At 55.0% G+C, this 14303-nt stretch overlaps 5 protein-coding genes across 5 annotated transcripts; 1 reads left to right on the top strand and 4 right to left on the bottom strand.

Annotated features, from left to right (window-relative positions):
- Positions 1-4855: 4855 nt before the first annotated feature.
- Positions 4856-7732, bottom strand: LINJ_33_1930 (putative dual-specificity protein kinase; the record flags this gene model as incomplete). Its single annotated transcript, XM_001468260.1, has 1 exon — positions 4856-7732. One exon carries the CDS (start codon positions 7730-7732, stop codon positions 4856-4858), a length of 2877 nt encoding a protein of 958 aa, XP_001468297.1.
- A 662-nt stretch (positions 7733-8394) lies between these two features.
- On the bottom strand, positions 8395-9687 carry LINJ_33_1920 (conserved hypothetical protein; the record flags this gene model as incomplete). The annotated part of the gene is made up of 1 exon (XM_001468259.1): positions 8395-9687. One exon carries the CDS (start codon positions 9685-9687, stop codon positions 8395-8397), a length of 1293 nt encoding a protein of 430 aa, XP_001468296.1.
- A 326-nt stretch (positions 9688-10013) lies between these two features.
- On the bottom strand, positions 10014-11180 carry LINJ_33_1910 (conserved hypothetical protein; the record flags this gene model as incomplete). Its single annotated transcript, XM_001468258.1, has 1 exon — positions 10014-11180. The coding sequence occupies one exon, from the start codon at positions 11178-11180 to the stop codon at positions 10014-10016; it is 1167 nt and encodes a 388-aa protein (XP_001468295.1).
- A 295-nt stretch (positions 11181-11475) lies between these two features.
- Positions 11476-12123, bottom strand: LINJ_33_1900 (conserved hypothetical protein; the record flags this gene model as incomplete). The annotated part of the gene is made up of 1 exon (XM_001468257.1): positions 11476-12123. The coding sequence occupies one exon, from the start codon at positions 12121-12123 to the stop codon at positions 11476-11478; it is 648 nt and encodes a 215-aa protein (XP_001468294.1).
- Positions 12124-13272: 1149 nt separating this feature from the next.
- On the top strand, positions 13273-14034 carry LINJ_33_1890 (conserved hypothetical protein; the record flags this gene model as incomplete). Its single annotated transcript, XM_001468256.1, has 1 exon — positions 13273-14034. One exon carries the CDS (start codon positions 13273-13275, stop codon positions 14032-14034), a length of 762 nt encoding a protein of 253 aa, XP_001468293.1.
- Between the last annotated feature and the right edge of the window lie 269 nt (positions 14035-14303).

Below are 14303 nucleotides of genomic sequence, written 5' to 3'. Positions count from 1 at the left end.
GGAGGCAGTGAGGGCCGGGCGGGTCGCGGTCGAGTCGCGCTGACACTCCGCCCATATAGCATGGATGGCGCAGCCCCGTGCACGGTCGCGGGTCGCTCCGACGCAGCGCCATCCACGACCTGGCCGCCCACGTCAGCAGAGATGCATCGCTCTGACCTCCCCACGTCGTAGGCGCCTGACCCTGCCACCGCCAGGTGCGGTGCAGCATTGGCAGGGGATAGGGGCTGCCTGGCTTCTTCCCCACACAAGACGGGGTACAGGACCCTGATATCACGCGCCGAGGTGTCACCCATTATCAGGGACGGCGGAGCTGACCGGATGAGAAAAATAAAAAGACAGAGGCCATTATCGGCGACACTGTTTACACACACACGCAGTAACGCCGTCAGTGAGTCCCAAAAAGAAGGCTAGAAAGCTCTCGGTGAGAGGAAGGAGGAAGGAAGCACAAAAAGCAGCTCGCAGCTAATGAGAGGAGCCAAAGAAGAACGAGCTCCACTGGAGCAGTGACGCGGCAGGCTTCCTCTCACAGTCTCCCTCTGTCTTGCGCTTCGTGCCCTTTTGCTTTACGTGATGTTATGTGCTGCGCACTCGCTTTCTCTACTTCCTCGTATGTAAAAATGCGTTCTGCTTTTTGCTTACGTCCCCTTCTGAGCTCCTCTCTCCTTGTAGCTCCATCTATCACCCGGTGCAAACAAGTTCCTGGCTTTCGTCCCGCAACACATGTAGCGTGCGCGAGTCAGCGAGGGAGCGGAGGGGATGCGGCGGGAAGGCGCACACACAAAAAAAGAGAGATCGATTCAATACAAATACTTCACTGCCTCATTCCACCTCCATCTGTTTCTTTCTTCCTTTTTATTCTTCGGGCGCTACGCACCTCAGGGTGAAATACTTGTTGCAGGCAGGCGGTCAGAACCGCATCGTCCCTGTTTCACCTTTGTGTTCGAGATCTTCAGGGTCGAAGCGAAATCCGAGATCGCTCAAGCGCTTCTGGGCCATTGTACGGACTGGGCAAGTGGCCGCTGTCGAGAAAAGGCGTCATGCCGTCTCCTGAGGGCCCAGGGGCAGGGCTGCGATGTGCGCGTTCTCATGATCCAGCAGCCCACCCCCTCCTTGCCTGCATGGCCTCTGGCGTCTATCCTGTCCTCTGCTTGCACAGCATGGCAGCTGCAATGCACACACACGCCCCTCTCGCTCCCTGCACTCTCTCCTCCCCTCTCTTTCTGCAGACGATGCGCCAGCTCAACGGAACGAGTATTTCGGCTCATCGCTTCACCAGTCACCACCCCGACAGAGACCGCCATCGTCAAGCATGTTGGGTGCACCGAGTCCGGCAGCAGGCGAATTCAGACGCCGTCTTGCACAGCTTCGGGGGTGAAGGGCGGACTAGGCAGCAGAGGCACTAACGGGCCAAAGATCCTGGCAGCCCTCTCCGCGCCGAGGGGCAGCACCATCCGCGAGAACCCTCAAAGAGCTCTGAAGGCAGGGCTGCCCGTCGAGTGGCTGATAGAGGGACAAGACAATGAGATGCTCACAGGGGTGGAAGCTTGCCACGCGGGAAGACGACACGCCACGGGGCTGCCTTTTCCTCTGCCAGAGTGCACGCCAATGCAGCTGTGTTGCGCGTGCAGTCGACTGACCACGCTCACGGACGACCTGACCGGAGGAGGGCTGTACCGCCAAGTCAGCACTGCGGAGAGAAGCGACTGCTGCATACCCCTGCACACGCGACATCGCTGGCCAGCCGGTATCCCCGCATGGGGGTCGACTCGCCGCAAGGCACGGCTGCGTACTTTTGGCTTCGCCTCCGTCCGTCATCGTGGGGGCCGGACGTACGCAAGACCTTCTCGAGGATTGCGGCACAGCGGCTTCTGACCTTCGTCAGGTGCATGGCGCAACAACGCCTCGGCGCTGACTGCGAGGGCCTCTCATGTTGATCTATGTGTTCGCAGACGCATCAGATGAAGCGGTACGACGGCCCCCAAGACCGCACCCATGCCGCTTGCGCCCCGGTCTTCCACAGGGGCACAGCGAAAGGCGTCCTGGGGAGGCGAGGCCTCCGTGCACAGCTACGTGGACTCTTCCGTAACTGCAAAACCGAGCAGACGCCTCCACAAAGGGCAGGGGTCCATCTCGTCGCCTTTCCTTATCACGGGCGGCCGGCTTGACACCGAGGAGAACGTCCCGCTGGAGGGATCCGAGGCAACTCATGGCTGAGCGTCGCGAGGAGGACCTGAAAAGCGTCGACCAATCGTGTCCCGCTACGCAACGATGCACAGCGCGCTGACACCCCCGTGCCGCTGTGTGCTGATCGGGGGCAACCCATGAACACCGAGGAATCGCCGGAATGGTCAGCAGCGCACGGCAGGATGGCACCAGTTGATGGGCAGCGAGATTCCAAATCGGGCGCCACACGTGCCCGGTGGGTCTGACCTACAGAGGAGGGTCAGAGCCCATCACCTCGTCAGGCCCTCTTAGCCGCATCCAACGAAGAGCTGCTGCACATGGCGCGCGGCCCCACAACTTTCGTGGGCGAGAAATGCGAGTGGCACGACAACCCCAGACGTCTGCAAAATTCAGTGAAATCGGTTGCGATCGTGAAGCCCTCGCTCCACGACCAGCAGGGCACGCACGCTTCTCCTTTCCCCGCTTCTCCACTATCCCTGCTGGTTGGGGGAACCTCGGCGCGTGGTACCCATGACTCTGTACACGCCCTGTGTGGGGAAGAAGCCAGGCAGCCCCTATCCCCTGCCAATGCTGCACCGCACCTGGCGGTGGCAGGGTCAGGCGCCTACGACGTGGGGAGGTCAGAGCGATGCATCGCTGCTGACGTGGGCGGCCAGGTCGTGGATGGCGCTGCGTCGGAGCGACCCGCGACCGTGCACCGGGCTGCGCCATCCATGCTATATGGGCGGAGTGTCAGCGCGACTCGACCGCGACCCGCCCGGCCCTCACTGCCTCCTGGTGTGTGGCGCCTGCGCCACGCCGAGGGATGCGCCGGGTGGCGGCCGGCATAGTGGGGGCAGCTGTGGGGCTGCGTGCGCAGAAGAGGCTGGCAGAGGCTGAGGCAGGGCCCGTGCTGAGATGGCTGCGCCGGCGCATGGCTGTGATGCGCGTGTCTCTAGCGCTGCTTCGCATCACGCGATGGGGGCCTGCGACGGGCCGGGGCTAGCGTGGCGTTGGGCTCCTGTTCTACGGCAGAATGAATGCGTTGATATAAATCCGCTGATGGCGTGTTCGCTTACTAGCTTTGCTGCAAGTGGCGTGCGCCTGCACGAGAAGCCACGCACCGGCCACTGCTCACACTCTCGCCATATGGAGACATACGCGCTCATGTACACACAGAATAATAAGCACGAAGAAAAACGATGGCACAGGTAAGCAAAGAAACAACAACCAAAAAAGAACAAGAAAGAAAGAGACACAGATAAACACATGTGTTTATGCAAACACGCGGCCGCCACTACCACCCTCATCCACACTTTTTTTTTTCATTCTTTCGCTTTAGTTTTCTTTTCCATCGCCACCCGCTTCATCACGCGCTCGCACAAGAACACACTTTTTTCGTTGTTGCGGTTGTTTTGTGCGGAAAGATCCAAAGGCAGAAAGAACGTAAGAATAGTAGACGGGCACAGTGTATTCGTTTCTTCGAGCATGAGGAGGAGGACAGAGGAGCAGCCATATATATATATATATATTAATGTGAACGACAAGAAGAATGAAGAGCTTCCGACTTATTGGTAAGAAAAATGAGGGACAACAAAAGGAATAACAAGGGCACGCAATGAGGCTCAGAGGACTAGGAAGCATGCGCCGTGGCCGAGAACTGACAAGGAAGAAGTAAACGAATGGAAAAAGGCAAAGAGCGGCTGAGCGTGTCATCCTTGCCCTTGCTCCTCCAGTGGATAGAATACTCGGTGATGAGCATCACACGTGCGCGTCTTGGGCGGCCCTCGTAACCCATCGCCACAGCTACCATCCGCACGCTCTCTACAACTCTCCAACACAGCGTGGAGGAAGTACATTCTGCAAAGGATGCTGGAAAAGAAAAAGAGGAAGGACAAAAAAGAGCGAAACCATCATTGAAGCACCACGTTCTGTGCATCACGGCACAAAGTAAAACGAGGAGCTCACTCGGCACATTCGTAGAAACTCCCCAAGATATGGGCAAAAGGAATAGAAAAAAAGAAGGAGTAAGCGAAGACCAAGCAACCGGGAAAACAAAAAGGGCGTGACCGCCGAAGATAAGCATTTCACACCTAGAAGATCCGCAAGAATGATGCGAGACGCAGTGCTGTATCAGAGAAAAGCAGCTCTCTGCCATCATGCGCGTGTCCTTTTCAGCCGGAGCACCAAGCGCGCATCCTCACTCTCTCTTTTCGTTGAAAAAGCAAAGAAGCGAACGCTCAGACTCGAAGCGAGGGCGACGCGCTGGTACTGAACAATAAGCATACCGAGATGCACATACCAAGAAAGATATCCAGGTGCAGAGACACACGTGCACGTGCAAGCGCAAGTAGCCGAAGCGCGCACCATCCGTAAACCAAGAAAAAAGCGAACGAGTGGAAAGGCAGACGAAAATGAATTTTAAAGCATGCTTTTCTCGACATCCCAGGCGTATCCGTCTTGCCTCCGCTACCTCTTCGGGGCTTCTTACCTTTTTCTTGATGTGCATTCTGCTCAGCGCCACGCATAATAGCAATATCGCGGGCAAAGGTGCATTCGTCTGAGAGTCGACCTCGTCATTGCTTCTCTGCCCAGGCCCACCCGTTTCACGCCACTACTGGCATGCTTCGCGGGGGAAAACCCTGCACCCAGCTCACCTCTTATCCAGCTGGACAGCACACGCGTCTAGCACTCAGTGAGCCGAGTATCTCTTGAGCGATGGTAGCTGCGGCGTAGGGGTGGTGGAAGGTTTCCCCACATCTCCGCCCCGGGTTCCAGCACCGTTCCGCTGCGGCAGTAGAGATCGCTGGGTCAACGTTTGCCGAGGCGGTACCAGGGGCACGTCGCTGGGTTGAACAGCTGGCCTTTTCCACGACATCGGCGCTGCGGCACCTGCCACCGAACGCTGGCTTCTTGCGGCAGCATGCGCCGCCCCGCCGTCACGCATGGCGAGCATGCTGCATTGAGTGCTGCGCTGCCGACGCGTATACTGCGGCCTTAGGGAGGGTGTGGCAACAGCGGATGGGCCAGACGAAGAGGGAGGAGAGCTGCCCCGTGGCTGCAGCGAGAGCTGGCTCTTCTCACTCTTGTCGCGCGGCTCTGACATCATTGCTGCCAGAAGCCTGCATTTCGGCGCTACCTCGACATCGTGGGGACTGCTAGATCTACCGTCTTCACTAAACGGCTGCAGTTCTGACGGTAGCATGTACTCTCCCGCGTGCAGACTGCCTTTCACTGCAGCGGGCTGGTACACCTCGGTGGGAGGCAAAGTCGCTGCGTCGAGGTTAATCGAATACTCTCTGCGTTCCCCTCTCGGCTGCCCTCTCGGAGATTCAGTCGACACTCCAGGCGATGTGCGGCCGCGGCTATCCAGCCTGTCTGGTGCACTCGCACTCCCTTGCCGACGCCCACCTAATTGCGTCTTCCCCGCCGTGTTGGGCCATCGCGAAAGACTATCAAAGGCAATGACGCTGCCACTCCTGTCAACCAGATCGACAGTCCCTGCCTTCGTCTTGGAATCCGCGTACTTCTGGCGCAGCTCTAACACCCCCGTGTGCACGTCTCCTGCACTGTCGCCGCCGCGCGCGTTGCCGACGGCGCCACCGTTGGTGATCTTGCTGTGAGACGCATTTGGTGATGCCTTGTTCTCAGGTGAGTGGGCATTCCTGCCGCGGGAAGTGAAGATGATGGGGTTGGCGCTAGAGCGCAAGATGGCAGCCGACAGCACCTCTGACGAGAGCACTCTGTTGGCGAGGCGCACTTCGTGAGGCCTTGCGTTGGTCGCTCTCGTGGCGGTTCCGCATGCGGAGGAGGATGGAGAAGATGCGGAATTCGCAGCGATTATAAACTCACGCGTGCGCTGCTCTGCAGAGGACTCTTCAGCATCCCATGGTGCGTGAAGAGATGTTGAGTGGTTCGGTGAAGTAATGGCCTCGCCCGGCATTTCAACGTCTGCCATGTCTGTGGAACGTCGCTGCCTGCCGCGCTGCAGGCGTCCGCTCTGCCTTCGCTGTGCTGGCGGCCGCTGCACCTTCGCGTCTGTCAATCGAGCCGCGCCGCGCGTCTCAGTGCTAGCGGATGCGTCGCGAGAGCATGGCAGTGTGTCCACGGAAATGACACCGTCACCTGAGAGGGCGTTGCAGTTCGCTCTGGATGTGCAGGCAGTGGGCGGCTGCGGCAACGGCGCCGGCCTTTGCACTCTTTGATGCGCAGCACTCGGCGATAGCAAATCCGCCGGGGCCCCGCGCGCCGTGAAAGGTTGCCCCACGGTGGTGGATGTGGATGCCTCCGTTTTGAGTGGTGCGGCAGGCTCTTGAGGCATACACGCCTTGAGCGACCCGGCGGCAGAGCCGTTGCTCTCCTTTGTCAACGATGACAACTCCGGCTTTTCCTCCGACTGGTTGGGAAAGACAAATTCGCCGCAGATCCAGCGGTGCTTCATCGCTTCGCGCGGTGGGACCCGCTTCGACGGCTCCCACTGCAGAAAGAGGCGCACAAAACTCAAAAAGTCGTCGTCCTCTGAAACAGCCACGAACTTCGCCAGCGATCGTGACCCTGGCTCACGTTGCTTACCCTTGCACGTAGTGCGGGGTCGCGGCTTGTAACGCTCGTCGAAGAACTCGCGCCTCCGCCGTGCAGAGGAGGCCTCTACAAAGCTCTGTGGCGGTGGTCCTAGGTACTCCATGATGCACCCTAGCTGATCTTTCTCATCCTCGCCGGGAAAGACGGGGTCGCCGTTGGCCAGTTCGCACAGTATGCATCCGAAGCTCCACCAGTCGATTGCCTTGTCGTACTTCTGCTCCATAATTACCTCAGGCGCGCGATAGAAGCGCGACTGAATGTATGTGTACATGTTTTTCACGTCGAAGCTCGCAGACCCTAAATCGATCACTTTCACGACAGACGGGTCGTTGTCGCGCAGCAGAATGTTCTCGGGCTTCAGGTCACAGTGAATTATGTTCTCGCGCGCTAGAAACGTCAGCGCCACCAGCACGCGCGCAGCAATGCTGCGGATCAACGACAGTGTCATCGGGAAAAAGTTGTTCGCTTTAAGGTATTCATATAGGTTGGCACCCAGGAGTTCGTAGCTGACGCATGTATGTCCGCGAAACTTGAAGTTGTCTGTCATGCGCACGATGCCGTAGAGTCCTTTTGGATCGCGGTCGTTCACATGCTGTAGCATGTGAATCTCCTGCTCAGCCTGTTGCAGTACCTTGCGCTGGTTTCGAATCATCTTCACCGCTACAATTGAACTATCCAAATGGTCGATTGCCTTGAAGACTTGACCAAATGCGCCGCTTCCCAACTCCTTGAGGATCTCGTAGCGGTAAGCGATGTGGTCCTTGACGCGGAAGATGTATTCACCTTCCTCGGTGTCGTACCCGTCATTACGACCGTTGGTTGGCGACCCCATCTTGTCGACGCATCTTTGGCCGACGTAGTGAATGGTCTCGTACTGCACTATCTCCTTTCTTTCGTACGCTGTGAGACACCCACCAAAGCTATGCAATGCCTCCGACGCGGAGATCGGAGCAGCACCAGATGTGCCCAAGCCATCTTCGGGGTGCATCACTACTACGTTCTAAGCTGCCCGCAGAGAAATGGCGCGAACAAAAAAAAAACATCAGAAAGCAACGCCACCCACGCCGACAGGAGTGAACGCAGTTTCGGTGAAAGCAAGAGAGCAAACGCAATATGCCAAATTAGTAAATAAAAGCTCCATTGATTCAGGAGCCGCGCATGGGTCCACCGAAGTCTCTACAAGACAGCACCAATGCACACCGCGGTCAAGGCGTGCTTCAGCTCCAGGTTAAGACATACAAAGCCTACGTGAACGGACGAACTTCACGTAAGGGGGACAAAAGGGAAACGAGAAAAAAGTCGCGTTCCTCCGCACGCGCAGATATTCTTATGAGCTGCAGTGCAGCAAAGAGCAAGGATTGAGAAGGGCAAACAAGGCAGAAAATGAGCACAACGTGAAATTGGAGGAGAGGAACCGCATCAGTAAAATGAAGAGCAATCAGCTTGCCTGATGCAAGAGAGGTAGCGACCTTGGGCATCAGTCATTTCTGTACGCATGACAAAAAGCTGGTAGCTGCTCCCTAGTCCCTTTCTGTGACTGGTGCCAGCCTGCTTTGATAGCATCCCTGCAAAGACACTTTTGTGTGTGTGCGTGTGTGCATTCTCACAATGTTGCATATCAGAAAAGAGATAAGAAATGATGAGTGTTGGCTATCTATACGATCTGGGTATCATGCTTGATAGCGTCGACTCCATGCGCTGCATCATGGCATACCACTCCATCCATTCATCCGCCCGCAGCATTGCATCCGGCTCCGCGAGTTCAAAGAGTCGTTCCGAGTAGTCTTCGAAGCCCATTGGTTCGTAGTTGTGCACTGACAAGCTTCGCCCACATGGAAGGCGCAAGGAGCGGGCCTTAGCTTCACTTCTCAACACGTCGAGGGAGCGATTAGGCACCTTTGTGTAGCGGATAGTGTACCCTATGCGGCGCCACAGCACCTCAGCTGTAGAAACAACAGTATGGCAAACGCATCGCTCTCCGGTTTCAGGGTCACAAGCACTCAAGCACGGGTGGCCGTAGTCACACAGAAGATGCTCGTTGTTGTTTCGCAGCCGACGAATGTTCATATTCTCTGGCGTACTCAAGAGGGCCTTGATCAGCTGAAGAGCATGGCCTGCGGTCGTAACTCGAAGAGCCTCGTCCGATATGCTGCTGGCTAGAAAAAAGGGGATTGCATCAATGTCGCTGATAGCTGCGGCGGCAGTTTTGAGGAGACTCTGCTCTGCGTCCCTCCGCTGCAGTTCAGTCTGCCACTTTAGCTCTGCCCGCATCTCCATGATCTTTGTGACACATACTTTGTCGGCTCGTTTTGCCTCAAGCACAGCTACTCGGCTGACTTTTTCTTCGGCCAAAATGAAAGCACGATTTTGCGATTCGAACGCGACTGCCTCTGCCAATCCCTGAGCTACGCGTGACTGCCACGCCTCCGCCTTTGCTCGATGTAGTATGTAGTGGTTGTGCACATTATCTGCCGCCTGCAAAGACGCTGACTCCTCCAAGAGCACATTAGGATCGAAGTCTGCGTCGAGCAAACCGTCCAATATGTTGCGCTCCTTGGCATTCTCAGGCAGAGAGACGTCCCTCTCCGTCAGAGTATCAAAATAGTCAGGTGCTAAAAGCCGAAGGGCTTCACAGAACACAAGGAACAGTGCTTCAATCTTTGCACACATCGCCTCGTTGTAGATTTGCCTATCGGGATCCGTCTCCCGTGCTTTCAGCACAATTTTCCGCAGCCTTGGAATACCGTCGGCGACAGCCTCACGAATTCGGGTCGAGAGTATGTGCAAATGCTCCGCATCACAAGCAAATAGACGGGAGTCAACACCACTGGCTGCGCTCCCGTTGCAATCGCAATCGCCGTCATCTGCGCAGCAGGCCTTCAAAGTGGACACATCTTGGGCGAGAGTGTCGGCCAGCGTCGTCAACTTCTTGAATTCAGTCATGCGACAAGTTCTTGTAGGAGGAGTTGGCGAGCACCTAGAGAAGTGACTTCATGAGTCGAGTCAGAGGCACAACGAAGAGCACAAGCTTCATAAAGCACAGACAGCAGTGCTGTAGCAAGGAAAGCTCTTGTTTTCTTGCGCGTCCAGGGGACAACCTTTGCCCTCCACATGCTAGTTGCAACACGGTTTTCTCATGATGCATTCAGTCAAAGGAGTAGCACCATTGGTAGCGGAGCGCCTTCAAAAACGCAGGCTTGTTCGTTTTTTTTTTGTTTGTCAGATGTGTATTATTGTAAGCTGCGGTTGAGACAGTTACACATCACCAGTCACAATTCGCTGTCCTGCAACCTCAAGCACGCGCACAGCTCGTTGACGAAGTACTCCTTGTCCACAATGGCTTTGAATGCATTTACGGGAACGCAGTACTTCCTCTCTACCTCCACATCAACAATGCTTTTTGCGCCGTCTGCCTCGCGGACATCCACAATAGAGTGCTCATCCCCAATAAAAATGTTGTCGTCGAAGAAGACGAAGTAGTAGCTGGGGTCGTTCTGAGAAATCGGGAACACCTTTCCGCCAGTGCGGTGTTCCGCTGCCTGTGCCCAGCTGGGGTAGTAGTCCACAAGCCCACCTATGTTCTTAGAGCGGGCAAAGTACTCTACCAAATGATCCTTGAGATCTGCAAAGGATGTCTTGTAAGCCGACGTGCACCCAGGCACTTGATACAGATGCTCCAGTACCTTGGCAGGATCTACCTCCTCAAAGCCCGACTTGAGGTATGAAGAGAGTGATACGCGAGGCCCGTAGCAAATGTATACGTCATCAGCCTGCCGGAAAAAGCTCCCTGAGAGTGGCTCAATATAGTTCTCTTTTAGCTCCTTCAAAACTGGGCCAGACGGCTTGCACGCATGCGTTCCAAGGACAAACGATCTCCACTCTTCCAGAACAGTGTTCAAATCGCTACCAAAGGTTCTGAAAATGAGCGTGAACCGCAAATTCAGCTCTGAGAGTGTGTTGACCATGTGGAAAAATGCAGGGATAATGTAGTACCCGTCACTTTGCCTCAAGTGCTGACGCTGCAGGTCGACTAGCGGTGCATATGACTCGCCAACTTCCCCGGGAAAAGTGAACTTCCTCGTAGCCTGTCGCCGGAGGTCGGACACGGACTTCCATACGGCATCGCGCTCTGCCTTTGGCAGCTCCTGCATCCCCGGAGGAGCGCAATGCAGGCTGTCGATGTATGCTTCATACGACATGATAGGGCCACTGTGGGCATCTGGTGGCACGACTGGCGCATCAGGAGTGCAGTAGAGAGGCCGCCATTCGTTGTCAGTTGGGTCGACAAGCCCAAACGTATTTGCAGCAACATTACTATTCAGAACATCATCCATGGTGCGGCCACCGGCCTGGTCGACCTGAATAATGGTCTTGTTAATGTCCATGTGGATCACAAGGTGCTTTTTCGAGCACCGTTGGAGAAGTTGACGCGACATCCTGGCAGTTCTCTCGAGTTCATGCAACGCACATGAAATAAATCAGAAAAAGCAGCTTTGGACTGCGAGAAAGCCGTAAGAAGCCAAGTATCCACAATGGTAGAGAAGGACATGCGGCAAGCAATCAACGTATGTGGCCAAAACGCCAGCGCATCAAAACAGCACCTTTGAGGAAGCTAAACCGAAATCGGTCTGTGTCTGCCATTGGAGTCGAGCGATTCTAAGAGGCTTCAAAACTGAGGGAGAGGAGCCCAGTGATTTACTACTTTTGTTGTTGTCTGAGCCCATGACCAAACTATGTCGCCTGACGTACCGGTGCAGCAAATGCCCGCTCGAACACACGCTGGATTCGAAGAGGGCTCTGCCCGGTGATGCGGGGAAACACCTCTAAAAAATACCATAAGATGTGCCCGAGAACATTGCCCAGGACCTCGTTCGTCATTCCAGATACCATTGTGTTCATGATCAGAAGTACAAACGGGAGAAGGCGCATTGGAACCGGAACCACGAAAAAGATGGCAACTTCCATGTCGTTGAACAGACGACTCATAATGTATGTCAGGCACGTGCCTAGCATGTAGCTTAGGTATGGCACATTCACAATCGACGAAAACCGCAGGCCCAAAAGCGAGCAGCCGATGATCAAGAGTAGGAAGATGTAGTCAAGCGGTCGCCTGTGGTAATACTGCGATTCAAGGTAAGAGCTCACCAGGTAGATCCACTGAATTTCCATGATGCAGTGAGCGCTGATTGGACCAAAGTAAAGGAAGTTTGTGACCAAGCGCCAGTACTGATGCTCTTTGAACACCAACGACGGGCTAAGCAGCAAGTAGAGAGGATGAATCACCTCCAATGATGACATAACGCCTAGCATCCCCATCAGCCCGCAGACCACGAGTGTGATGGGTGTCTCCCGCAGGGCATTTTCAATAACGTTGTTCATTCGGCGATGATCCGTGCCGTGCCTGTGTATAAGGATGTCACCTTCACGGTTTTCTAAGCGTCCTCGATGCCTCCACTGGGGGTGTGGCGTGGCTCCAGAACCTGCAGCGAAAAGGGTAAAAAGGGAAAGCAGAAAGAGGAAGGTGGATATTCGAGGACAGGTGATCGCAGAGAGTCCCGCATGCCATAGACTGTCTCTAAGCGATAGATGGAATACCTGCACCGATCCATTCCTGTCTGCCTGAAAAGCGGTGCTTCGCGGCAGGCTCCAAACATTTTCTTTGACTTGTAGCTCAACGAGCTGCTCACGCACAAAATCAACGCTGCCACCTCTGCCTGCCTACGTCGAATTCACATGCCATCTCACGCTCTTCCCCCGCATTAGATGACATGGGAGGCAAAGAGCGAAAACGACACCGTCTTCTCGCAGCTCCTCGAAGACCACCTCAGGAACCATCACCCACTGCAGGTCCCTCCACCCCCCCCTCTCCTCCCACTAAGGCTCACCGCCACTCCACACTATCCCAGGCCACTGGGAACAGTGCATCTGTTCCATTCGTGCAAAGCTTGAAAAAGAAAGGCATGCGAAAGGTTTTTTTCTTTTGAAGTGATCACTGCGAATCCTGCCGTAGCGAAGCACCATCCCTGGCCTTTCAGCGCTCCATAAGCGAGCTCTTGAGGAAGGGTCAACCTATTTCTGAACTAATGGAAAAGGATGCAAGGTTGCCTTGTGACTTTGTGATGCTGCTCAGCAGCTGTAAAGGCATGAATTTACCAAATTAGCAAGCGAACTCTCGAACAGATGGCGTGGGTTGCTATCGACCGGACTGCAAACTGTTTTGCCGCAGAAAAAAAACTGTCGTGCGCGCACACAAAAAAAAATGAACGTTGTGCTGACAGTGGCTTCATACTGCTGCCTGAGAGCCTTTGAGAACGGGCTTGCCCGCGCCAAACTCAACAATCTCTTGCTCCTTTTCGCTCTGTTTCTGCGTTGTTAGTAGGCAGGGTCATGTACTCTACATCGGTGCTGTTTGGCTGTACCGCCGTTGGCACGTTGGTGGTCTTGAAGATAGTTGTTACCCCCCGTGCGTTTCGAATTATCGCCACCGGTGTAGTCGTCGGCGCTGTTGGCGGAGAAATGCTGACGTACATGAACTACCTGCGCCACCACTCGATCGCCGCCAATTACCGGCCACTGGGACTTACATCGCCGCCCCCCAACTTTGCCGTTATGCAGCCTCTTCTCTACAAGCACCTTTCCGAAGAGTACGAAAGCCGCGGAGAGCTGGAGCTCGGAGAGGAATCTATCACGGTGCAACCGAATGTGTTTGCACAGATTGGCATCATCGACGTGAACGGCGTCCGCCAAATGTGGACGAAGGCAATTATTCCCGCTCTCCTTGATGGGCGGAAAAGAGAGCTCCTCGAAAGCGAGGGTGAATCCCAAGCTGATCTGGAGGCCAGTATTGTGTTTTGTGATATTGGCAGTGGAGTCGGTAACGTTTGTTTGCAGGTACTTTCTGAGACCAAGTGTCCGAAGAGCGTTGGTGTAGAGATCATTCCGTCGCGAATCCGGGCAGCTGAAGAGGCATCGAAGCGAGCAAAGCTGCTTTACTCAGACATTTTCTCCAAAAAGGAAGTTGTGTGGGTGCAGGGGGACCTGGTGAAGTGTGCAGCAAGGCTGAAGGAGGAGGGAGTTACCGTTCTTTTTACGCACTCATGGATGTTTGACGACGATCTCATGACGAAATTGACGAACGTCATCGCTCAAGTCCCTAGCATTCAGTGTGTCGTGACTTCTCGTAAGCTCGACGAAAAGGTGCTTGCTTCCACCACGCTGCGGCAGCGGACCTTGATGCACTTCAACGCAGATTGGAACGACGAAGCACCCTTCTACGTTTATGGTAAGTAATCGCTCAGCGCTTAACTAGTACGCTCTACATCTTTGCCTGACACTTTCAACGGCAAAGTAACAGTTTGAACCATCCGCATTTGGCCACATCCATGAAAAGCTATGTGACGTCTGAACTATTTTTCGCTGCGTGTCGTGATACACTTTTTTTTTTGTTCGTCCTTAGGAAGCTCTGTTACGCACGGAATGCGTGTTTACTGACAAGCGCCACGCTTTGTCAAAGTACTTTCTCTGCACCTAGCAAATACCAAAAAAGTGGTGGACACTGC

The sequence above is a fragment of the Leishmania infantum genome, chromosome 33 (assembly GCF_000002875.2).
Source record: "Leishmania infantum JPCM5 genome chromosome 33".
NCBI classification, from domain to species: domain Eukaryota; phylum Euglenozoa; class Kinetoplastea; order Trypanosomatida; family Trypanosomatidae; genus Leishmania; species Leishmania infantum.
Note: the sequence above shows the minus strand (reverse complement) of the source record. Positions and strands in the feature narration are given on the sequence as shown.